The sequence below is a fragment of the Castor canadensis genome, chromosome 2 (assembly GCF_047511655.1).
Source record: "Castor canadensis chromosome 2, mCasCan1.hap1v2, whole genome shotgun sequence".
Taxonomy (NCBI): Eukaryota; Metazoa; Chordata; class Mammalia; order Rodentia; family Castoridae; genus Castor; species Castor canadensis.
In genome coordinates, this window is record NC_133387.1 from 96,920,726 (window position 1) to 96,948,422 (window position 27,697).

General features: G+C 38.2%; 1 protein-coding gene across 5 annotated transcripts in view; it reads right to left on the reverse strand.

The window, feature by feature from the left end:
* Positions 1-27,697, reverse strand: part of Amph (amphiphysin) — a 235,512-nt gene that overhangs the window by 117,259 nt on the left and 90,556 nt on the right. For all 5 annotated transcript variants that reach the window (XM_074065351.1, XM_074065352.1, XM_074065349.1 and 2 more), the window contains exon 2: positions 4,663-4,743. In XM_074065351.1, coding sequence (XP_073921452.1) covers positions 4,663-4,743 — 81 coding nt within the window. The remainder of the gene's footprint in view (positions 1-4,662; positions 4,744-27,697) is intronic.

The window sequence follows — 27,697 nt, forward strand, 5'->3', positions numbered from 1 at the left end:
AAAAGGTCACGATTAATGTTTAATGAAAGGTGAATGGGCCAGTATGTTCACATCCGTGATTTAAAAAAAAAAACAGCCTGAAGGTAAATGGTAGTCCTATCTACTCAAACAAATTGCAAACATTTTCAGAGTATAAGTACAATTTACCATAAATAAAACAATTCATCTCCACATTAACACATGGTGGCAGCATACATTTTATTTATGTGCATTTTAAAATCTTCTATTCTGAACTTTTCCTTTTTAATCATTATATACATATACCAGGTTCTAAAAACTGGCATAAAACTGCCTCCAAATCTGCACACAATATACATTATGTTCAGTCCAGAAGTGAAAACATATTCTAGGAATGCATTCACAATTATAATTTCTGCCTCAGGTTTAACAAGTATTTGTTAAACTTCAGTGCAAAGCATTTGGTCCTGTGGGAGTCACAAAGATGAAACAGGCAAGGTAAGGTCTGTGGCCCAGGAGGGTCAACTCAGGGAAAGAAGAAACCATGACCCTCACTTCCAAAAACCTGTGAGCTGCCTCCTAACCGGAGTTCCTGGCTCTAAATTCTTATGGCTGGAAAGGATCTCAAGATCCCAAGATTTCTTTCCTTCTTCATTTGGACAGGTTAAGCATCCCTAATTGGAAAATCCAGAATCTGAAATGATCTGAAATCTGAAACTTTTTGAGTGACAATATGACAGACAAAAATCTTTGGGTTAGTTTTGGATTCAAGAGCATTTCAGATGTTGGATTTTCTAACTAACCATGCTTCAACCAGTAAAGTCTACACAACTATTCCAAAATCCAAACATCTCCAAAATTTGAAACAATTCTTGTCTCAAGCATTTTAGACAAGGAATATTCTTATCCTGTGTGTGATGCCAAAATCAGGGTACCCTCAAGAGTGGACATAGACAGAAGCAGCAAAAGAACACTGCAGAGGTATCTTGAAAGGAAATGGAAAGCTACGGAGGCAGGAGAAGGAGAATCAAGGCTTTCTTTTCCTATATTGGAAGTATTGCTCTTAGATCTGACTAGGGTTAGGATGCTCACATCTGTACTCACTGAGGTATGTATGATCCAATAGTAGCTGATTTGGGCTCAGCCAGCCACAAGGTATTTTGTTGCTGTAATTAGCGCTGTTGCCAAAGGTGAGTTTATTATCTGGAAGGATGAACTTATTAGCAGGAAGAATGAGTTTATTAGCAAGAAGGACAGAGAGAAGCAAGGGACCCTCCTTGCACTATGGGACCTTTTCTCACTAAGGGGTCTGTCAACAGGCAACCAGGTGAATTGAAGGCAGTTGGTGTTCACACCAATCAATTTTGCTACTTGTTAGCAGCTCTGATAAAAGAGAGAAAATAGAAAAGTAAAAAAAGCCTCTGGGGAGATAGGTTTAAAGTCAGGTTTTGTTTGTTCCTGCTAGATTTCTCTAATCCTTGTTCTACTCTCCTTAGCTCGCATCATGGAAAATTCCAAGATTTTTGTAGAAGAGTTCACAATATTACTTTTGTGAATATTACCCTCACTTTTCCCTTTCTTACTTAAGCAGTTTGAAATATGGGCCACAAAAACCACAACTGGAAGTCCAATGAACAACCAGCAGAGTACACGCAGACATTTCATCTGTGCTCTTTCTCACATAAACCACCTTTCAGGGAAAGAAGTTTGGAATCAAAGGGAAACTGGGGATTAGAATAAATTAAAAGCTAAGCTCCAAGCCAGAACTTAAACACAGACCTCTATGTCACCCTTGTTTTCAACATGAACAAGCAGCAAACCCACTAGTAACTATGAGAACTCTTACAAATTTATAAAAGGGAATTTAAAAACAAGATCATTAAGCCCCCCGCCCCCGCAAATGCTTAAAGACTTACTAAAACTTTCTAGAATGATCTACTTTTTATCTACTTGAGTGTGATCAGATGACCATAATATAATGCAAAAATTCAAGTATAGCTCATTTTATTTTGGCCATCTGGACCCCCAGCCTATGAGGATTGTGTTGACTACACTAAGGGCAGACCTTTTCCCATTAGTTAACCCTCTCCTGAGTTGCCTGCACAAGCATACCCAGAGGTGTGCTTCACTAACCTCATAAGCACTTCTCAATCCAATCAAGTTAATCATCATGGGCTGGGCGTGGTGGCTGATGCCTATAATCCCAGCTACTGGGGAGGCAGAAATAAGGGGATCTTGGTTTAAGACCAGTCAAGGCAAAGTTAGAGCAAGACCCTATCTGAAAAACAAACTAAAAGCAAAATAGTTGGAAGCATGGTTCAAATGGCAGAGTACTTGCCTACCAACAAAAGGCCTTGAATTCAATCCACAACAAGAAAAGATTAACTATCACAATCACAAATATATATTGAAGGTAAAAAAAGTTTTCTCAATGTTAAAGCATTAATATATTTCAGCCTTAAGCCATACTTCTCAAGATTTAATGAGAAGTCTTCTTTTCTTCCTCTAATACAGGGATAGCATCTTCTATCTTCCTTGCACTGTAATGACTACAAACTTATTCCTTCCGATTACAACAAAAATATCAAGATGAGGATATACAGATACAAGATGTTTTTGATGACAAAAATATTTTCAAAGTCAATCAAAAAAGCTCATGAGATTCCTTAAGAAATCACATTTCCTACATTTCCAGTCTATTTGCTTCACTCTTATAAAACAGAATTACTTGTTCAAATTTCCCCCAAATTTTGAAGTTTTACCCAGATTTTGAAATCTGTTAATAAGCTTGAGAGAACTAAGGTATAAGCCTTCAAGAGCATTATGAGCCATTTGACCCACCATATTTAGAGATGGCAGAATGGCAATGTAAAGTCACCCCACACTGCTCTCTTAGTGACACAGACCATTTAAGTGGTGTGATCAATGATTTAACCAAATGCATTTTTTCTAGTACTTTAGAAAAACAATCCTTACCTGGTTCAGAGAAGAAAGTCCATAAAAATAAGAAGAAAAATTAATGATAATTGGAAAGTGTTTCCTAGTCATGAATGCGTTACTCAACCAGATAGATTTCCTAGGGTTCCTAGGGTTCTAACAACATCAAAATGCCACAAAAGTGATAAAACAATCCAAGGGCAAAGAACTAATTGACTCCATAGAGATACACCAGACAAGGAAGGACTAGGTTTCCAACTAGAGTATAAATCCTCAGGTATGAAAAACTGTAACAAGAGTCACTTCTTCAATCTAAACCCAAACTCTTAAAGCAGACTTTAGGGATTGTCTTGCAAAGTAACGTGGCATTGATTGACAGGTTTTCCTGTGGGAAGTTCTTGCAATCCAAGAAAACAATCTGTGTGAGTGCCACTAAGTATAGGAGAGCATGTGTTGGCACTCCCCAGGTAAGAGCAGAAGGTGACCTACAGACTCTGTTCTCCAGAGGGTAAGACTGGAGACAATTTATCCATATCCAAACCCATTTTCCAGAATCTGCTGGCCCTACCTTCTTCCCAGCTGCCCTCAACTATGATCTACACTGAGGCTTCAAACTTCAGAGGCCATAACCTTTTTTCCTCTTCCTGACCCCCTCAAACACGCTCTTGGAAATTCTAGCCAATTATCCAAGCCTTAATGATCAAATCATTTAAAAAATAGTTGTTTCTTAAGTCATGTGTCAGTTAAACACAAAGTTGTCCAAAAAATGAACAAGTACCACAGATAGTGTTTTTCAACCTTTATTTTTTCATTATCACCTCCTCTAAGGTGACATTTTTTTTCTAATCACATGCTTCATGAAAATCGTCTACCACAGATGTCTTACATACTTACGTATCTAATGCATGTTTATCTATGCTTTATGCATTAAAAGAGTAAGATTTTTTTCACCTACCAAGAATCAAGTTTCACCCCCGTAAGGGAGATGTAATCTGTTTTAAGAATGCATGATTCTGAAGCACACAATAATGGAAACCATTTTGCCAAAAGTGTTTATTGCCTTTCTAATATTTAGTGGAATATGAATGATCAAGAACACTATCTTTCCTTTAGATCAGTCATCTGCGTTGAAGAGGTTCAGAGTAGCAAAGCCTTTATCTCCTGAGATTGCAGGTGCCACACTCACTTCTTACAGTCCCTACAGGTTCTTTCCTTGTCTTCCACTAGGGTATGCAGAATTAGCAGTTATTATCTACAAATTAATACCAACCTCACTTATTGTTAGTGCTTTTTAGTTATAAATGGTGTTGGTCCAATTTCTTTGTCATTAACACAACACAACAGACTAAGTGAGTTATAAAGAATATATTCTGGCTCATGGTTCTGGGGAGCTCGAAGCTGAGGGGTTACATCTGGAGATGGCCTTCTTGTGGGCAGAGTCCCACAGCAGCACAGGGCATCACATGACAAGAGGCAGGAAGCATGCGTGTCTCTGGTCTCCGTCCCTTTTCTTATAAATGCACCAGAATTCAATCCTGGGGCTCTACCCTGATGAATTTATCTCATTCTAATCATCTCCTAAAGGCCCCTCCTCAAAATACTGTAGTTGGATTGAGTTTCTGTCCTCGTATTACTCACAATGAGGATTAAACTTTCACACATGAAATTTGGAGGACACCAAAACCATATCCAAACCATATCGTGTACTAAAATACAACCAGTTAAAACAAGATAAATGGACTCTAGAAACTAGATGAATGGACTCACCTCCTGTCGTTTGAAGTTCTGCACATATTCTTCAAACTGTTCATCTTTTGTTTCATCAGCTTTCCCCAGCTTCTGGAGGACCTAGTTTGTGAATAAAACAAAATGGTTTGATTTAATGTCTTCAGATGAAGATGTGGCTTTTCAATATAGACAAAAGAAGGCTGATGCTTTGCTCTGAGCAGTCTGAGAACAGTCCACCCTCAGCACTAACTTTTCTGTTCTCAGAGCCTCCTGGATTGGTGGCTTTTTGCTGACTGGACCTGGATTTCAGTCACAGACCCATCCATTACCCATGGGTTATGTGTTTTTGAGTAAGGACCATGCTACATTGTATTCATTTATATATATCTATTTTCTACAGGAGGCTCTGCATGACTTAAAGACTGAAGCTATCCCTTACTTATCTTTTAGTCCAAAGCAGAGAGCACAATGTTTGATACAGAACAAATACTAAATTGTGTGTTAAACAATAAACCAAAGCTATTTGACTCAAGTATTTACCTGCTTCCTACTTCTCCTCAAGTGTCTTCTGATACTTTCTTTGATTCAATAAATAGTCAAAGAGGCTGTGGTATACACATGGCCTCATACTAACCATTGACAATCCAGAAATACAAAGAGGAATACACACGGCTTAGCACTTATTCTTAGAAATTTATACCAAGTGAAATAGACCAGGCAAATCCATAAATAACAAATCTAAGATAATGGGTTATAAGCAATGAAGGTGGTTACAAAGTCTTCTGAGCAATATCTCTTAGAGCTGAAGTCTTCACAGAAAGCATTGCAGAGGTTATTTACATAATTGCTATCAAAAATTCCAAGAGGCAGGAGTGCAGCAGAGTTCATTCCATCCAAGGAGGTGGCCTAAGCAAAGACCACAGGAAAACTCATCCTGTGTCGTGGGATGGGGTATGAAAAGTTCTGTTTGCCTAAAGCACAGGATGTGCTACCAAGAGACACTTTTCTTAGAAACAGGCAGAAAGTCACTTGGGGACAGAGTAGAAGGATCCTGAGAACCATGATTTGGGTTCACTATTCACCATTCAACATTCTCTATTCTTGTATATAATACACCAATTTACCCAAGAAAACGAAAATTCAATTTAGCATTGCCTCCTAGAAATGCATATGCCCTAAGACATTATCAAACATTTTTTTAAAAAATTAAACATTTGAGCATTAAGAACATGTAATTATACAGGGGAGAGTGTATTGGTGCACACCTGTAATCCTAACTAGGTGGGAACCGTAGGTGGATCGAAGATAGTGGTCCAAGGCCAGCACTGAGCAAAAGCTAAAGATGCTATATAAAAACTACTTAAAGCAAAAAGGCTGGGGACATAGCACGAATAGTAGAGTGCTTGCCTAGCATGTACAAGGCCCTTAGTTCAAACACCAGTACCACCAGAAAAGAAAAAGAAAAATCCATAGAATTATTAAATCACATTCTTGACTAGGGTTTGCTTTATGCTAATTTTTTTCTCAAAAGTCAAAGCTTATAGAAAGCCTTACAGAAATTGAGAAGTTGTTTTGTTTTGGAATTTTTTTTATTCTTTTATTATTCATATGTGCATACAAGGCTTGGGTCCTTTCTCCCTCCTGCCCCCACCCCCTCCCTTACCACCCACTCCACCCCTTCCCTCTCCCCCCACCCCCTCCCTCTCCCCCCACCCCCTCAATACCCATCAGAAACTATTTTGCCCATATCTCTAATTTTGTTGAAGAGAGAGTATAAGCAATAATAGGATGGAACAAGGGTTTTTGCTAGTTGAGATAAGGATAGCTATACAGGGAGTTGACTCACATTAATTTCCTGTGCGTGTGTGTTACCTTCTAGGTTAATTCTTCTTGATCTAACCTTTTCTCTAGTTCCTGGTCCCCTTCTCCTATTGGCCTCAATTGCTTTTAAGGTATCTGCTTTAGTTTCTCTGCATTAAGGGCAACAAATGCTAGCTAATTTTTTAGGTGTCTTACCTATCCTCATATCTCCCTTGTGTGCTCTAGCTTTTATCATGTGCACAAAGTCCAATCCCCTTATTGTGTTTGCCCTTGATCTAATGTTCACATATGAGGGAGAACATAGGATTTTTGGTCTTTTGGGCCAGGCTAACCTCATTCAGAATGATGTTCTCCAATTCCATCCATTTACCAGCGAATGATAACATTTCGTTCTTCTTCATGGCTGCATAAAATTCCATTGTGTATAGATACCACATTTTCTTAATCCATTCGTCAGTAGCGGGGCATCTTGGCTGTTTCCATAACTTGGCTATTGTGAATAGTGCTGCAATAAACATGGGTGTGCAGGTGCCTCTGGAGTAACCTGTGTCACAGTCTTTTGGGTATATCCCCAAGAGTGGTATTGCTGGATCAAATGGTAGATCAGTGTTCAGCTTTTTAAGTAGCCTCCAAATGTTTTTCCAGAGTGGTTGTACTAGTTTACATTCCCACCAGCAGTGTAAGAGGGTTCCTTTTTCCCCGCATCCTCGCCAACACCTGTTGTTGGTGGTGTTGCTAATGATGGCTATGCTAACAGGGGTGAGGTGGAATCTTAGTGTGGTTTTAATTTGCATTTCCTTTATTGCTAGAGATGGTGAGCATTTTTTCATGTGTTTTTTGGCCATTTGAATTTCTTCTTTTGAGAAAGTTCTGTTTAGTTCACTTGCCCATTTCTTTATTGGTTCATTAGTTTAGGGAGAATTTAGTTTTTTAAGTTCCCTATATATTCTGGTTATCAGTCCTTTGTCTGATGTGTAGCTGGCAAATATTTTTCTCCCACTCTGTGGGTGTTCTCTTCAGTTTAGAGACCATTTCTTTAGATGAACAGAAGCTTTTTAGTTTTATGAGGTCCCATTTATCTATGCTATCTCTTAGTTGCTGTGCTGCTAGGGTTTCGTTGAGAAAGTTCTTACCTATACCTACTAACGCCAGAGTATTTCCTACTCTTTCCTGTACCAACTTTAGAGTTTGGGGTCTGATATTAAGATCCTTGATCCATTTTGAGTTAATATTGGTATAGGGTGATATACATGGATCTAGTTTCAGTTTTTTGCAGGCTGCTAACCAGTTTTCCCAGCAGTTTTTGTTGAAGAGGCTGCTATTTCTCCATCATATATTTTTAGCTCCTTTGTCAAAGACGAGTTGGTTATAATTGTGTGGCTTCATATCTGGGTCCTCTATTCTGTTCCACTGGTCTTCATGTCTGTTTTTGTGCCAGTACCATGCTGTTTTTATTGTTATTGCTTTGTAATATAGTTTGAAGTCAGGTATTGTGATACCTCCTGCATTGTTCTTTTGACTGAGTATTGTCTTGGCTATTCGTGGCCTCTTGTGTTTCAATATAAATTTCACGGTAGATTTTTCAATTTCTTCAATGAATGTCATTGGAATTTTGATGGGAATTGCATTAAACATGTAGATTACTTTTGGGAGTATAGACATTTTTACTATGTTGATTCTACCAATCCATGAGCATGGGAGATCTCTCCACTTTCTATAGTCTTCCTCAATCTCTTTCTTCAGAAGTGTATAGTTTTCCTTGTAGAGGTCATTCACATCTTTTGTTAAGTTTACACCTAGGTATTTGGTTTTTTTTGAGGCTATTGTAAATGGAATTGTTTTCATACATTCTTTTTCAGTTTGCTCATTATTTGTGTATAGAATGCTAATGACTTTTCTATGTTGATTTTATATCCTGCTACCTTGCTGTAGCTATTGATGATGTCTAGAAGCTTCTGAGTAATTTTTTGTGTCTTTAAGGTATAGGATCATTTCATCTGCAAATAGGGATATTTTGGCAGTTTCTTTACCTATTTATATTCCTTTTATTCCTTCTTCTTGCCTAATTGCTTTGGCTAGGAATTCCAGTACCATGTTGAATAAGAGTGGGGATAGTGGGCATCCTTATCTGGTTCCTGATTTTAGAGGGAATGGTTTCAGTTTTTCTCCGTTAAGTATGATGCTGGCTGTAGGTTTGTCATATATAGCTTTTATAATGTTGAGGTACTTTCCTTCTATTCCTAGTTTTCTTAGAGCTTTTATCATGAAATGATGTTGGATCTTATCAAAGGCTTTTTCTGCATCTATTGAGATGATCAAGTGGTTTTTGTCTTTGCTTCTGTTAATGTGGTTTATTATGTTTATTGATTTTCATATGTTGAACCACTCCTGCATTCCTGGGATGAAGTCTACTTGGCCGTGGTGAATAATCTTTTTGACGTGTTCAGAAATTGAGAAGTTTTAAAGAGGACTTTTAAAGGAAGGACAGTGCGTGTGAGAAAAGTCACCTAACAGTTGAAAAGAAGCAAGAGAGATCTCTGGTTATTCTTCAGTTCAGTGCTTACTTTGCACTATGATTGCTTTCCTCCTAACTGGGCTACTTTACGCCAACTACTCTGCAGGGGCAGAGATTAACTTGAAAATTTTGTCCCAGCAGAGATGCAAATTATTTCTGTCCAATGGAAAAGATAATCCCAAAGATGATGGTTTATGACATTAACTAGCTAAAATTCCTTTATGAAATAGTCCATAAATACCTAGCTCCTTGAATACACTTTGAGCCAGTTTTAATATCTAACTGCATGCCACATTAATTAATGAGTTGAATAAAACCTTTAAAATGTTTATTTTAAATTTATATGAGAAATTTTATCTTAACTTTTAAAAAATTGTACTCTAACAACTTAGAAGTGTTATGCAAATAGAAGATGTTGCTATTTTTCATTTGCAGGATGTATAATAGTTTTAATGCCTTTATTGATAAATAGATTATAGTTATATAAGTAGGGTGATAGTGTGTTGAGTAATGAAAATTAAAGCAGGAATGCATGTGGTACACCTGTAATCTTAGCACTGGAGAGGCTGAGGCAGGAGAATCATGATTTCAAAACCAGCCTGGCCTACATAGTGAGCTCAAGGCTAGCTGTGCTACATAGTGAGATCCTATCTCAAAAAATATGGAAAGATGGATGGGAGGGAGGGAAAGAAAAGAAAAACATTGAAAAAAATTTTGAAAAAAAATTCAAACTGAGTATCATGTTCCCTTGATACAACCCTATAGCTCTCAGCTTCTGCCTTTTTGCTGGACAAGTTGGACAATGAGTCCATGGTCCCCTAGGGGCCTCCATCTTCCTGCTCAGGTATATAAGCAGCAGCTCAGACCCACTGCACTTAGGAGGAGCAGCTGCCTTGACTTTGAGCCTCTCCCCAACACCCACAAAGTTGCCATGTTAGAAGCTTTGGCTTGGTCACCGTCTTATCTTTGGTTGAAGAAGCAGCACCATTACTGACCTTGATGGCCCTGGGGTTTGAACTCTTACTATTATTTTTGTTACTATTATTGTAACAGAGATCTAGTAAAGTAAAACTACACAAGCCACAGTTGCAAAAGCAGTGAAATTTAATGACATAGGGATTCTTGTCCCCACCCTGTATTTTTATTTTAAATATAACTTTAGGAAATAAGAATTCAGCCTTATTGCTTCTGTATTTTTTTGCCTTTTTAAAAAGATTTATTTTAAAGTTAATCTACCAAATGACCCCCCCCACCCACACACACATGCCTAAAGGTAACAAGGGGAAAGGCTTTTAGCACATGGCTTTTCCCCCTAGTTCTCTGTGTACTAATTCATATATTTTCAGATATCTTCTGACTCACGTAACTCCTTGAGAAGCTGCAGCAACTCATCTGATGACAGCAGTTCAAAGCAAGGAAGGCTGCCAATCTCTGCTGAGCAACTGAATACTCAGTTCTGCTACTCTATCTAGCAGTGAAAGAGTGAGCACTACAGTCTTAGTGAGTAGGAGAAAAGAAATGTAGTACTTACTGACCACCCGTGATGAGCCTGAAACTGCTGAGGTGATGTACACATTACATCCTTACCCTCACAACACTTCTATCTGGCATTTAGGTTATACATATGGCAGCAAGGAAATAGGTTCACACAGTTCGTAAGTGATTTACTGTAGACCCTCAGGAACCCCGAGGCTTTATGCTACTCCCAGCTCATGTACAGTAGGCCCTTGGTATCAGTGGGTACATGATTCCAAGGACACCACAATTGAGGAAAAACCATGAATGCTCAGGATGCATCGAGTTCAGTGCTGCACTGCAGATGTTTTACTCATTTTTCCCATAACACCGCCCAACTTTCACTAAAGGTGTGCAGCATTTCAGTGAATCTAAATTTTCTCTATATTACTTAAATAAAGCACATGCACTATGAGCTTGTGTTGGGGGCAGCATTTGCACTTGGGGAGGCATATTTTCAGAAATTAAGGGCAAGAAAACACTCAGCTGATCACCCAATAACTTAAACACAACTGAGGAAAACATGGGACTGACTGAGAGCTTCTCCATATTAACTGAATGCCATAATACATGCAGGAACTTAAATTTTTTGTTTCTGAAATTTCTTTTGATTGGTTGGTTGATTTATGGCACTTAGAACTATATGTAATAAATCCATAAATAAGCTGGGCTTACCATATGTATAGCTTTTTTCCTTCTCATGATCAACAAATGGGACACACACACATCATAAATATTTTTTTCATTTTCTCATGCCAAATGCCTGAAAGGTCACTGTGTCCTAAGAAAGCCCTGTCTTCTAAGCTGCATGACTATGCTAGTGGGAGGATCACTCACAGATTCCTGCATAAAGTCTTCTATTTAAAATTCCAATCATGATTCCTTACTTTTCATGTTTCTAAAACTGGTACAGTATAAATAAAACAACCACAAAAACTGCTCCTTGGTGCAAAGAGAGACAAAAGAATTATTGTTGGATTGTACCATTGGCTCACACTTTCTCATCTAGGGAAGATAATAAAGTATCTTGAATTCTGAGTTGTAGCATCCTGGCATCTTGATGGTAGATGCCTTTGACAGAATTAGTGACTGCAGAGAGATGGGAAAGGCATGGAACAGAGGGACTTGGAATCTAGCTTTTACTAGGAATATCTTCCATGCCAGTAACAACACTGGGGGAGTTGGGTATCTTATTTCAGCTGATGCCCATAACAACCTGCTTGTCCCTAATTTAGAGATGAAGAACTAGAGACTGGCGTTGTGAGGACTCCCTGCTCAAAATCATTCCCTTTGCAAATAGCACAACCCACATTCAGACCTATTCTTCCCCAGTGCCTTCCCCACAAGACAGTATCACCAAGGGCTAATCCGCACAATGAAATAGATACCTATAGTAAGATCCTGAGATATAAATGCCAAATTTTTCTAGATATTAAAGTGTTAATGTGTTCACAATAGGCAGTATCTATAAGAGGTGTTAAATTATTTGCCTTTATTTTCACGTATCCAATCCATACAACACCACGATGACTCTTCTTACCAGTAACTCTTACCTTCTGGTTTCAATCTTTCTCTTTTTTTGTTTCTACACAAACATTTTAAATCTGTAATCTGAAGAACAGAAAGATCTGCCTTGCTCTACCACTAGATTTTACTATCACCACCTCTCTTCTTGTTTCCCTAACGTTGTAAAACTTTTTCTTTTTTTTTTAATTTTAATTTTTTTATTATTCATATGTGCATACAGTGCTTGGGTCATTTCTTCCCCCTTTTCCAACCCCCTCCCTTACCCCACCCCCCGCACTCTCTCTCTCCCCCTCACTCCCTTGCTACCCGGCAGAAACTACTTTGCCCTTATCTCTAATTTTGTTGAAGAGAGAGTATAAGCAATAATAGGAAGGAACAAGGGTTTTTGCTAGTTGAGATAAGGATAGCTATACAGGGAATTGACTTGCATTGCTTTCCTGTGCATGTGTGTTACCTTCTAGGTTAATTCTTCTTGATCTAAGCTTTTCTCTAGTACCTGGTCCCCTTCTCCTATTGGCCTTAGTTGCTTTAAAGTATCTGCTTTAGTTTCTCTGCGTTGAGGGCAACAAATGCTATCTAGTTTTTTAGGTGTCTTATCTTTCCTGATACTTCCCTTGTGTGCTCTCGTTTTTATCATGTGATCAAAGTCCAATCCCATTGTTGTGTTTGCCCTTGATCTAATGTCCTCATATGAAGGAGAACTTAAGATTTTTGGTCTTCTGGGCCAGGCTAACCTCACTCAGAATGATGTTCTCCAATTCCATCCATTTACCAGTGAATGATAACATTTCGTTCTTCTTTATAGCTGCATAAAATTCCATTGTGTATAAATACCACACTTTCTTACTCCATTCGTCAGTAGTGGGGCATCTTGGCTGTTTCCATAACTTGGCTATTGTGAATAGTGCTGAAATAAACATTGGTGTGCAGGTGCCTCAGGTGGAACCCGTGTCACAGTCTTTTGGGTATATCCCCAAGAGTGGTATTGCTGGATCATATAGTAGATCAATGTTTAGCTTTTTAAGTAGCCTCCAAATTTTTTTCCAGAGTGGTTGTACTAGTTTACATTCCCACCAGCAGTGTAAGAGGGTTCCTTTTTCCCCGCATCCTTGCCAACACCTGTTGTTAGTGGTGTTGCTAATGATGGCTATGCTAACAGGGGTGAGGTGGAATCTTAGTGTGGTTTTAATTTGCATTTCCTTTATTGCTAGAGATGGTGAGCATTTTTTCATGTGTTTTTTGGCCATTTGAATTTCTTCTATTGAGAAAGTTTTGTTTAGTTCACTTGCCCATTTCTTTATTGGTTCATTAGTTTAGGGAGAATTTAGTTTTTTAAGTTCCCTATATATTCTGGTTATCAGTCCTTTGTCTGATGTGTAGCTGGCAAATATTTTTCTCCCACTCTGTGGGTGTTCTCTTAGTTTAGAGACCATTTTTTTGTTGAGCAGAAACTTTTTAGTTTTATGAAGTCCCATTTATCATATGCTATCTCTTAGTTGCTGTGCTGCTGGGGTTCCATTGAGAAAGTTCTTACCTATACCTATTAATTCCAGAGTATTTCCTACTCTTTCCTGCACCAACTTTAGAGTTTGGGGTTTGATATTAAGATCCTTGATCCATTTTGAGTTAATATTGGTATAGGGTGATATACATGGATCTAGTTTCAGTTTTTTGCAGGCTGCTAACCAGTTTTCCCAGCAGTTTTTGTTGAAGAAGCTGCTATTTCTCCATCGTATATTTTCAGCTCCTTTGTCAAAGACAAGTTCGTTATAATTGTGTGGCTTCATATCTGGGTCCTCTATTCTGTTCCACTGGTCTTCATGTCTGTTTTTGTGCCAGTACCATGCTGTTTTTATTGTTATTGCTTTGTAATATAGTTTGAAGTCAGGTATTGTGATACCTCCTGCATTGTTCTTTTGAATGAGTATTGCCTTGGCTATTCGTGGCCTCTTGTGTTTCCATATAAATTTCATGGTAGATTTTTCAATCTCTTCAATGAATGTCATTGGAATTTTGATGGGAATTGCATTAAACATGTAGATTACTTTTGGGAGTATAGACATTTTTACTATGTTGATTCTACCAATCCATAAGCACAGGAGGTCTCTCCACCTTCTGTAGTCTTCCTCAATCTCTTTCTTCAGAAGTTTGTAGTTTTCCTTGTAGAGGTCATTCACATCCTTTGTTAGGTTTACACTTAGGTATTTGATTTTTTTTGAGGCTATTGTAAATGGAATTGTTTTCATAGATTCTTTTTCAGTTTGTTCATTATTAGTATATAGAAATGCTAGTGACTCTTCTATGTTGATTTTATATCCTGCTACATTGCTATAGCTATGATGGTGTCCAGGAGCTTTTGAGTAGAGTCTTTTGGGTCTTTAAGGTATAGGATCATGTCATCAGCAAATAGGGATATTTTGACAGTTTCTTTACCTATTTGTATTCTTTTTTATTCCTTCTTGCCTAATTGTTCTGGCTAGGAATTCCAGTACTATGTTGACTAGGACTGGAGATAGTGGGCATCCTTGTCTAGTTCCTGACTCTCTAAAATTTTTCTATTATCACATTATTGTTGTAATGAGGGCACATTGTGACTTAGTGCTTACAGTATATCTTAAATTCAACCCCTCTAGCATTCTCCCTCCCCCCATTTTTAGAATAGTTTCAACAGGTCTCATTTTTCCATTTTCATACATGAGTACATATTATTTCCACCATATTCACCCTCCTACACCCTTTCCTTTTATTCTCCCCCTTCCCACTGGCACCAACCCCCAAGCAGAACCTGTCTTCTGTTTTTTTCTTTTTTAAAGGACATTTTTGTTTGTTTAGGATATCTACAGAGGGAGTTTCATTATGACATTTCCATGTATATATGTACTATATCCTGAATTAGTTCACCTCCTCCATTTTTCTACTTCCTGCCTTAGTCCCCTCCTTATGGTTATTTCAACAAGTTTTAAAATTCTATATTCATTCTTGTATAGAAAGTGCATCACCCATATTCACTTTCTTTACTTCCTTCTTTTACCCTCCCCCTCCCCTTAGCATGACCTGTTTTTCATTCTTACCCTTCATTGGTCAGTGGGGTTTTCCCCTCAGTATTATACATGCATTTTGCTTCCCCCCAATCTTGTGTCGTTAAACAGTATTCAGTGTGTTTCCTTTCGCCTTGTTCTTATACAGATATGATGTACTTCATTATTATTCATTATCTTTCTTTCCTTGGTGTCTACTGGGCAAAGGATGATGGAGATGATAGAGTGGTTTTAAAATTCTGCTTTCTCCAACCAATGTGGCATTTCTGAGACCTGGGTTTAAGTCTGTGTTACTACACAAGCTATGTTATTATGCAGTATGGAGCCACCCTGAGTCTCTCCTCATCTGTAAAATGGGAAAGTTTCTGGTATGTATTAAATGTGTTTTACTGTTATTAGGCCCTGTCTTCCTTTTATTTGCTTGCTCTGTGCAAGTATGAAGGCATCGTGCTCCTACAAGTTGAGGTGACACTCATCAAGAGAACACAAACCTCACCAACATGCAGAGTTACGCAGACCCACTGATAAGCAATGGGAGCCTCATTGTAATTATTCCTCTGGCAAACAGAGCACTGAGCAGCAGAAGTGAGGTCCAGGTAGTGCAGTAACAAGTCCTGAACTGCCAGCTACTCTGGAATGACCTGGAAAACCATGGGTCCAGCCATTCTTCAAAGAAAAGAAATATACCTTGAAGGAGCTTGTTCTAGGGCCAGAGAACATTAGTTGATTCAGAAATGCTTTCCAGATGAGAATATGAAGAGGGGTGAGAGAAAACAAGTGAACTGGAAGGAGACATCCCACTTTGCAGGATCACTCAAGGATGGAAATAAAGATCAGATGTCCAAACAGATCTCACTCCAATGCTGCTCAAATAAATCAGAACTGTTCTTGGCAGAAATGAGTATTCTGGAAAAGCAAGCAGCACATATGCAATAGTGAAAAAGACCACTTCCAAAATGTGTAAATGAGTCCATCAGAGGAAAGTAATTTACATGGACAGAAGCAAGAAATTGTCCTTACTGTATTTAAAAAGTAAGGCAGGAAGAGGATAATAGGATATTTTAATAATAAATAGAGAAATCTATTAGTTTGAGTAACAAAACAAGCAATCAACATGTCTTGTGTACTAAGCATTCTCTTTTTTTTTTAATGGGATCAAAATTTTGTCCTGTCCTTAATTTTTAAAATGTAAACATTCTCAGTGCTGCTAACAAAAGCTGCTGGAATATAAATGGATCCAAAGTATTTGGAAATAGTTAATATAAATCAGAGGCCTCAAAAATGACTCTGCTCTTTGATACAGCAATTTTACTTTCAAGATTTTTATTTTTTATTTTATTTTATTTTCATTTTTCTTTTATTATTCATATGTGCATACAAGACTTGGTTCATTTCTCTGCCCTGCCCCCACACACTCCCTTACCACCCACTCCGCCCCCTCCCTCTCCCCCCCTCAATACCCAGCAGAAACTATTTTGCCCTTATTTCTAATTTTGTTGTAGAGAGAGTATAAGCAATAATAGGAAGGAACAAGGGTTTTTGCTGGTTGAGATAAGGATAGCTATACAGGGCATTGACTCACATTGATTTCCTGTGCATGGGTGTTACCTTCTAGGTTAATTCTTTTTGATCTCACCTTTTCTCTAGTACCTGTTCCCCTTTTCCTATTGGCCTCAGTTCTAAGCATTCTCTTAACTCATATATTTTCTCCCAAATCCAATTTATGATGGTAACAAACATGTCAAGTTCATTGCCCAGTAAGACAGAATCCATGTAGATTTCCTCAAAAACTAAATTTTCATTTCAAAAGTCAACATTACATATAAATAATATGAAAGATATGTTATTTATCAATGCAAACTTGCTAAACATAAGCTAGAGGGATCTACTAGCATAAATATAAAAAAGATATCTAATAATTGTACCAACTCATAATGTCCTCCCACTTATATAAAGAGTTCCTTTGAAAGATAGACCAGAATGCACTGCATTTTTTGAAGAACTGGACACTGTAACTAGGGAAGAGATAATAAGCATAAGAAACATGAGATTATGTATACATGTTTTATATAATACTAAAAATATGTTTTAAAAATTAACTGGTTATTTCCTGCATGAAAAGATTAAAGGTGATGTAACATATACTTTTTCACAAATTTCTCAATGGTTATATACTACTAAAGTATTCAGAATCAATCATAAAGATAAATAGGAATATTTTTTATACTATATCTTGTGTTATGACTTGGATTTGAAATGTTCCCAAAAGTCCCTTGTGTTAGTCCCCAACCAGTGCAGCAACAGTAATGTTTACAGGCAGGGCTTTGGGAAAGTGATTGGATCGTGAGGGTGCAGGCATCTTCAATGGATTAGTCCATTGATGGGTTTGTAATTTGATGAACTATTGGAAGGTGATGGACAATTTAACAGATGGGACCTAATTGAGGGGAGTGGGGACCTTAAGGACATGTCCTTGGGAACTGTAAATTTTCTCTAGCCCCTTCTTTTCTCTTTGTTTCTGGGCCACCAGATAGTGAGTAGCCTCTTCTTTCACACTCCCAATGTTCTGCCTCATCTCAGGCCCAAAGCAATTTGAACATAGATCGAAATCTGAAATCATGAGCCAAAGTATATCTTTCTTCCTTTAAGTTGATTTTCTCAAGTATTTTGTCACAACAATGGGAAGCTAACTAACACATCTTGCATATGAAATTTTTATGTATCAGATTCTAGTATAGGTAAGGGAATTTGTGATTAAGGGAATTGGTTAAAAGACTACTCAAAGATCTGATGAATGAGCAAATAGCAACTGAAATTAAAATTTCCAGAGGCAGCTGTCAGGAACCTATATCCAACTCAGCAGCTCATGTATCAGGAAAAGGTATTAATAGCGTCTACTTCACAGTATTTTGTGGAACTTCCATAGATATACATGGAAATGCTGAGCTATAATGCCAGAATATAGTTAATGCTCAATAAATGGTCTATTATTATTCAACCTCCTTTTTTTTTGTGGTACTGGGTTTGTACTCAGGGCCTTCACCTTAAGTCACTCCACCAACTTTATTTTTATGAAGGGTTTTTCAAGATAGGGTCTTGCAAACTATTTGCCCAGGCTGGTTTCAAACTGCAATCCTCTTGATCTCTGCCTCCTGAGTAGCTAGGATTACAGGTGTGAGCTACTGGTGCCCAGCTTATTTAACCTCCTTTAATGATTTCCTCAATGATATAAGTCTACACTGATAAAAGGCTGGGCCAAATATTAAAAATGTTACATGATGAGAATCAGAATTCACAAAAGAACTTCTCTAACAAGATGAAATTGAACAGGAATAAAATTTAGGTCAAAATTTAATTGTACAAGAACCTAATGTATTTATTTGACTTTCAACCCAAATGCAACTTGATATATGTTAGGGATACATAGTTTCTACCCCTAAGTAGAAACAAGAAATGACTTCAGCAGGTAGTGGATAAGATTCAGCAAAGTGTTGCTGTTGCTAACATATCTAATGTCACCTTAGGCTGCACTAATGAAGCTTAACACCTATCACAAAAACAGTCCAGAAAGCCCTCTAAGGTGCACAGATGGTAAACACATAAATATACTAATTATACCCACCAAACTAAAGGAGGCCTACAAGGCAAATAGAGTTGACACCATGTAGTAAGAAGAATATTTGATATACCTTTGAATATTATCAGAGAGAGAAGACAAAGGGAAAGAGTATAGATGTCTTCAGATATTTGATGGACCATCATAACAAAGCAACATCAGACTTATTCTGCCAAAAACCAAGACACCCAAGCATCATGGTTCATGTCTATAATCCCAACACTCAGGAAGCTGAGCATGTAAAAGCTATATAAAGAAAAAAATTTCACAAAACAGTTGTCATCAGAGTTTCTGGAAACTAAATAATCTGTTGTCATTGTTAGTAGAGATAAAGAACTCACTCCCCTAGAAGTTATTTGAATTTAACTAGAAGTTAAAGTACTAGAAAAGAGACTTACTCATCAAAAAATTAAATAGAATAAGTCATATTTCAAATTCTTTCTGAACCAGGGAATCTATCATATTTGATGTTTTCCTTAGTAGGCATAGAAGAAAGCTTTGTCATGCTTACAAAAGACTGTGTACCAAAAAAAACCCACAGAAAATGCAACCTGTGAGGGTGTGATTGTACTAAAGCATAGGTTCCAAGACAGTTGGTGTGACAGGCAGAGGGTAGATTAAGGAAAGGTTTGGTCAGGAAGATTAAGGACTTTAATTTTCTTATATGGACCATGAATCGTCAATGAAGTGTTTCCCTGGAGGAAGCCACACGATTAGGTCTGTACTCCTTGGTGACAGTGTTAAGAGCAGATAAAGAGAAGCAATGGAATTATAAGTCCCAGTTAAGAGGCTATTTAAATAGTCCAGGCAATAATTGACAGAGCCTGAGCTGAGGAACAGATAAAACAAATCTTTAACACACAGTACTTAAGAGCATATGAGATGAAAAGGATAAAGGACAAAAAGGAGTCAAAAATGATTATGCTAGGGAAAATGAGTAGGCAATTCTACCTTCAAGCAAAATGGGCACCATTTTATACCTGCAAAGTCTGAGACATGCCTGTTTCATCCAGGTAGAGATACGGTAAATATCACAAGATGACCAAGGTGCGGAAAGAATATCTCAGACATTCTTTGAAAGGCTTCAGGATACATCAGTATTTTCAGCTACTGGAATATAGTGGAGAGCCCAGAGAAAACATGGTGTGAAGAAAGAACTAGACCAAAAAATGAATCCAGGACAATCACTGCAGAATGGGCAGCAGAAGAGGATCCTTGCCAGGAGACAGGAGACTAGGAGGTGTGGTCAAAACAGGAATAAATTCACAGAAGGCAAAGAGAGAGACAGTTGTAAGTGCTACAGAGAAGCCAAACAAGGTAAATAACAAAAGACCTTACAGTGTCCACTGAATTTATCAACCATGGAAACCCTGCCAGGAGATACTTAGTGGATTTATAGAATCAGAAAACCAATCACAGTAGGCTAGTAGCAGTAAGTAGTAAGAGAGCAGGTGCTCAAGAACTTGGGGATTGCAGAATCCAAGGAGAACTTTCTAAATTGGGTGCCGCTTAACCATGTTTCTCTTCCAGGAGTAACTAGCTGACAACTGAAAGCAAGAGCTATGAGAGAAAGGGTTGCACGATAAGGACTTTTTCAAATGGTCTGATAATAGAAGCATGCTGGTGACACATGGGAAGAAGCACCATTATCCCTCAGGAACACAAGGAAGGATGGCTGGAAAGGCAGAGCATTCTGCTATGCAGAGGGAAAATTTAAAGGAGCACATCCACAGCAGCTTCATCTTCATCTGCAAAGAAATGAGGAATATCCAGTCACAGTAAATATCCAGGAGACAGAAACTGTTCAGATACAAAACTGGACAAGGTAAGAATCAGAACCCCACAACAAAACTTCTGAATGGATCTGAAGGCCCATCTCAGGCAGTAACCATGGAGAGCAGAGATACCACTTTTTAAAAAGAGTTTTGTGATTTTTCCATAGCAGCCTCAATATGGATGGTGAGATTGAATGTTACATAGAATATGTCATTTTTGGGGGGGGATGTACTGGTGTTTGAACTCAGGGCTCTGCTCTGCTAGGCAGATGCTTTGTTACTTGAGCCATACCTCTAGTTCCTTTGGAGATTGGGTCTCATCTTTTGTCCAGACCAGCCTGGACTGTGATTCTCCTATTTTAAGTTTCCCTATATTGAGGATGACAGGCGTGCCCCACCATGCTCAGCTTTTTTCTGTTGAGGTGGAATCTCACAAACTTTTAGTCCAGGCTGGCCTGGAACTGTGGTCCTCCTGACCTCAGCCTCCGAAATAGGAAGGATTACAGCGTGAGCCACCTGGACCTGGCTTACATAGAAAATATCTTAAGGCACCAGAGACAGTGAAACAGAGAATTGGGTTGACTAACAATGCATCTTTTGCATTATTTTAGGTCACTAATATTTTATGGTGAGTCAAATTTAACTGACCTTTCTCATTCACTACTCAATCAGCTATGTTGAAAATACCAATGTAGTCTGAATGTTCTGTCACTATTGATGTCACAAGAGGGTTGGTACATATTCGCACATCTGCTATTCAGATTTTGACAACATGATACATCTTCTACCTTCCAGCAAAAGAAAGAAAGTTCCGTGACTCCCATGTTCTGTTTAGGACTCAAATCTTTCACTTCAATGACAATGTCATCTGCATTGACTCTTTGCTATTGTAGAATAGCAGGATTTTTGTCATTACTGCCATTGCTGCTCTTTTTCAAATGCCAAACAATGTATCACGTTGAATAAGCTTTTCAAATTTTCTTTCTTTTCAATGGGATTCTGAAATACTCTCCCAGGGCTGTGTAGTCATCCTTGATTTAACCTCAGAAATTCTAGTTCTAAAATATATAATGTCACAGGCAAATAAAAAATCAAGTAGGAAGGAAAAGCAAAAATATGGTAACTTGGAAAGTTTCAGAAGCCCTCTTTTCTTTCAGTTCCCCAGACTGGGTGGGGATGAGACCTGCACCAATGACATGGGTTTCACATTCTTTTCTGGGACAATTGCTCCTATATAAAGACCCCAACAAAAGTCCCTAAGAATTTAGAAATCTTGTGTTGGGCAATTTCCTGATACTGTAAGGCCAACATTCCAAAATCCTGATAGTTTTAATTCTTCATAATCCAAGGCAAATTAAATACTGGCTAATGCAGCAGTAAGAGACTAACTGCCCTGTCCTAATTTTTAAATGAGGAATGGAATACTGTGTTGACTGCTTTCAAAAAAGGAGCTGGCATTAGAAGTCAAAGAAAAAATTCACAATCTTTCATTTCCTGTGGAAATGACATCTACTAATTAAATGAAACGATTGAAGCAAAGTCAAGCTGTGGTTAAAACCAGTCCTACAAATAAAAAAAGGTGGAAAGTTGACAAAAGTAAAGGATGCAGACTAAAAAGAGGTTCAAGATCAAGGCTATGTGGGGATGTCAGAGACTTGTTTTTATGCATGGCTTGATACTGGGACAAGATCAATCGTGAAAAGAACTTGGCAAAATTGGCCTCTGGGTTACCTCAGAGAGAGTCATGTTGTAGATAAGGGCTCAGACTAGACAATGTTTGAACTCTGGGTGACTCAGGCTTCCTTGAGCCATACTGTAAAAATCAAGGGGAGAATCACACAGCTTAATTAGTCTTCTCTGAAAAAGAAGTCATCCTTCACACTTTCTGTCTTTGCAAAAAAAAAAAAAAAACCACGTAGAATTATGTATACATTATCCACTCATATCAGTAATCTACATGAAATGACCAAGGCCTCTTATGGTCAAAACAAGAAGATGGTGGTCTTCCCCTTTGCCCACAGATGACTCATTCATTCCTCTATCCATATGCCCACCAGCCACCTGCTCACCAAGACAAGTGTCTTCCAGTGCTTGTTCTGACATTCCAAGGTCTCATAACTCAGGACTCGAGAGAGGTCATAGGGGACGGTGAATGCAGTCTAGAGACTTACTACTGCATTCTATTAGGCATTAAGTTCAGGGAAGTTTGGGAAAAATCTTTTGGTCGTTTTCTGGGAGTCTTTCAAGATGTGACAAAATGGCTTTAGTATAATGATCCTCCAACCTCATTAGATAAATTAATCAGCATGTTCCTTCACCAGAGAATATGATGAATCACCCCCCCCCAAAAAAAAACTACTTTTGGTGTGATTCATGTGCCGTTGAAGGTCCTCACATTGTCCTTTGGCCTTTCTTCTAGGAGATTTATTTATGTACAATTAGAGCCATCCCTGGCTCTGGCATATTCAGAATTACATTAGCCACTGCATCATCAAGGTGCACAGCCTGGCCTGAGCCTTTCTGCTAATTCTGGAAATACTTTTGAGAGAGTAAGGAAGAATGGATAAGAGGGAATGTTCAAAGCCTTGATCCCATTTCAGAGCCTTTAGACTTTAACAGTCTAAGAATAACAAACAACAGAGAGAACCTACACATCTCCAACATGAGTAGGCTTTTCCTAAGTAGAGCAAAGGAAACTGGAAATGAGAGAGCTATGGAGGAAAGAAAATTCAGTGGCTTAGAAGGAAAACAGAAGTAAATGAACAGGTCCCTCGAAAGCAGTGATAGTAACTACCAGCCAATCCCATGTCTCCCTCATAAGGGATTCTGTTCTCTTTTCTCCTTCTAAATTCTTCTAAGTTAAGGACATCTAATCCTCTGACTTTAAAGAAAAAATCTCAGTGGGAAAAGATAGCATGATATTGATCTTTCAAAGAAAAATGGAAGTTAAGCCTAGGCATCCAAGGTTCTCCTCTCTTTGGATTGGGTAACCTTATTTCAGAACTACTTTTCCATGAAACATGATACTTACAATACCCAAACAAGAGTCCAACATGTACACCAAAATTCAGTGGAAGTTTGCTAGTCTGCAAGTCATCCCTCAAATCACTGAGATAGACCAGGTCTTCCTTCTCCAGAGGCCCATTCAAGGGCACAGTGCTGTATTGTATCAAGATTGCACAAGATAATACAATAGTCCTCCAACATCATTAGCTTATTTAAAGCAATCCACATTAATTCCCATGGTCTTTAGCTGAGGCAAGAGATTTCTCTACCACTGCCCAGATGTTTGGGAGAAAACGTAGGTCTACCAAACAGGTAGAAATCTGTCCTATAGAGAAGCTGCTCCAGACACATATGTCTGGAATCCAGCAAGGTTCCACACCCAGCCATTCACCATATTCACTCTGTTCCTGGTTGCTTCATACAGATTCTTCAGTCCAGTTTTATGGTGTCAGTCACCCACTGTACCAAGAGAAGATGAATCAGCAGTTTGAAAACATGGACCTGCAGCACAAATGTTACAGAAAATATTGACTATGTGGGACAAAATGTCCACAAAGTCCTACCCAGGACATCAGTTGGCAGCTGCAAGTTTCCTTGGCAAGAGAGGGCTGTTTGGGTGGATGAGCAGGAAACAGTTGAAAAGGGAGACTCCAGAAGATGCCCCAGGTTAACTCCAGTATTCTCTAATTTATTAGCTATCATCTACAGAAATATAAAACGCATCCAGCATTTTATATTTTATCAGAACAAACATACTAGAGGCTCTAGGAAGTCCTGCCATAAGCAAGCTTGTGTAACATTATTTAGCCCTGTGAAAATGTATTTGTTTGCTTCACAGTCTTATAAGGCTGCTGTTCCTTGGAGCACAGTTTGGAGAACAATTTCTTCTCTCTACATATCACATGACATTGTTTAATTTCCCTATGAGATCAAGTGTAAAACTATACAGGAATCCAAAATCTCCAGATTTCTTATGAGGAGATTCTCCTTGTTTATAATTAGGCTTCTTCAGATTAAAAAAAAAACAAACAAATTTCAAGAGTGAGAGGAATTAAGACTGACACAGAGAAGCAATTTTTTAATTGATTTTTTTCAGTATCATGTGAATTCTGATTTTGAAGAAGTTTTTAAGGGAAAAGTAGAAAATTTTCAAAAGAGCTAAAATAGCAAATGTAGCCATGGAGAGGAACAAATGACATTGAAGTGGCATACTAAAGTGAGAAGAGGACACTGGTTCCAATCAACATAGACCCATCCCTTAATGTCTGGGCCTTGGCAAGGTTCTTCATCTTCCTACAGAAATTTTCTCATCCTCAAATTAAGGATAATACTGACAAGGTGAGGATATATAGGTCAAATGCTAAAGTATGTGCAAAAGTTTTATTTCAATGCCTGACAGTAAGTGTTGAATAACATTAGTTATCGGAATTATCGACATCCTAATACAGAATAGTAAGCAATCTTTTAGATGGGGCATGTGGGTAGCTCCTAAGGAACACAGCTCTCTTGAGTTTCTGTGATTCCTCAGCTACTCTCTAAAGGAATTCTCCCTTCTTTTGATGAAGACAAATCTAAGGAACCATCATACCAACATGGCATCTCTTGATTGGGACCTGAAGAGTGGATAACAGGAATGCTGACAGGCTGTGTTCTTTGAACACAAGACTGAACATGGTCTGTTTCTAGACAAGGGCTTCTATATCTAGCATCTGTGGCTAAATCTCAACATGTCTAGGAATAACTTGAAATTTTATGGCTCATATATTATGGATGTGCCTTTTATTAGTAGAGCATTCCTGGCTTCCATCAGATGAAGAACCACTGCTCTGAATTGTAAGAGACTTCATGAATACAGTGGAGAGAAAATAAGTGCTAAACTCAAAACAAAACTGGGACCACCTGAGCACTTTTTTGGCGGGGAAGAGGTGGTGCTGAGGATTGAACTCAGGGCTTTGCACTTGATAGACAGTAGTAGCTTTACCACCAGAGCCACACCCCAGTCCTTTTTGCTTTAGTTATTTTTCAGGCAGAGTCTCATGCTTTTTCTCCCAGGGCCTGGCCTCAGACTGTAATTCTTCTACCTCTGCCTCCCAAGTAGCTGGAGTTATACCATATTTGGCTTCGTTTTTAAGACAGGTCTTGCTAACTTGTTTCCTATGTGGGCCTCAAACTGTAATCCTCCTACCTACAGCATGAGTCACTATGCCCAGTGTTGCTCAATCACTTTTGAGAGCTGGATAACCTTTGGAAAATTTTCAAGTTTATTTACTCTTAGTTTTTTTCATCTTTAGAAATGGGGGGAGGGAGGGGGCGGAGTGGGTGGTAAGGGTGGGGGGTGGGGGCAGGGGGGAGAAATGAACCAAGCCTTGTATGCACATATGAATAATAAAAGAAAAATGAAAAAAAAAAAAGAAATGGGGGGAAAACCAATTTGGAAGAATTAAATGAGAACACTAGCAATAGCACCTCGCCAGTATCCAAAAAAATGTTTAATGACACTAGATTCTTTCTCTTTGATATTTAACATCTTTACTTTAAGATGCCATATGAAAAGGCTATAGTCTAGTTCATTAATCCAAATGGATGAGACTTTTCAGAAAGCATAATGTCAAGGTCACATTTTCAACCTTCTATGATACAGATCAATCTTTTAGAACTAACAGGATGCTGTTAAAAAAAAAACAACTATGGAACAATCTAGATTTAGAGCCTGATTTTTCTGGCAACTTTTTCTGTAGCTCAATAAATATCTCTTGAGTGATTTACTAACTCTAAGAATGACACATGCACCAGTGACATTGTCAATACAACCAAGAGGGCCTGCAAGAGCTGCCCAGGTTCCTAGACATCATCACTACTGGTAACTGCTTCACATTACACAAAGCATTTGAGGTTATTTCCTTGCAGCAACTATTTTTAAAGTTCAATCAGAATGAAGTGAATTACTAAAGAGAAGACACTATTAAACATACTTCTTGTACAAGGCCCACACTTCAGATGTAACTGAGACTTTTCAAACTGGAATTCCCATGTTCCTGTATTTTATAAAACTGAACACAAAACCACAAATTTTTAAAATAAAATCAGAACTTTGAAGAAATACTGTACTAATGTAGACTGCTTCAGGGCTCTTTGTTTACCATTTGGGAATTCTTAGGGGGATGTTTTAAAAAGCAAAGTTTGTTGCATAAGAAATGCCACATTACAGATAGGGAAGAAGAATATAGCTGTGCTCTGGAAACCTTGACAATCCTTACATAAGTGAACATCAATTCTAGAAGAACCTTCAACTAATTATTCACATCCTCTGTAAATACTGGAAGACTTTTGTAGTACATTCTCCTCATTTGCTCCTCTAGACACACATTCCCTTCTCCTAAGCACCTTCTAAGTGCTCCAAGAATTTCATCCCTAAGGACTGCATCTCACCCTGGCCTTCTCCCTTCTATCTGGAGTCAACCAATGGGGAGAAAGGAGGAGAGGAAGAATGATCTGGGTCTGGCTCCCTCAGGTGCCTCCCAGCCAGCACCACCAGCAAGAGGCTAATTTCTTTCCCCCTAAGGTGCCCACCAACAATTATATCTTCTCCTTCTACATTTTGAGAACAGTAACTTCCCTTCATAAAGTAGCACCAGCCCCCCACCCCCATTGCTGCTGATCTGTCTCCGACTGGTTTACCTTCACCTCTTGCCACAGGTAATCCTGGAATAGAATTTGGGCCTCAAAAATTCTCAAAATTTTCCACTAACCTTTACTTCTCAACTATGAGAAATAATGAATTAAAACCCAACACACTTCTAAAACAGCAGAATAGTGTTCACAAGGAGGGCATATAGAAAGTGGTTAGATAATGGATTTAAAAATGCAGTCAGACAAGAAAAATCAGCTCTGGTGTTCTATAACACAATAAGGTAATTATAGTTTACAATTTATTGTATATTTCCAAATAACTAGAAGAGTTCAAAGGTTCCCTACATACAGAAATGATAAATGTTTGAGGAGATGGAAATGCTAATCACTCTGCATGATCATTAATGCAATGTATGCATGTATGGGATTATCATACTTTACCCCATAAATACATACAAAATATTATCTATCAAATTCAAAATTAAAGTACCACTGTTATGTCACACTGTAAAAACGATCTAAAAACTACCCAGGACAACTCAGCCTACCAGAAACAATGCATACTAAGCAAGTCTGCATCTACTAATCCCACAACAATGGGATTTTGCCAAAGACATCACTTTCCAGGAAA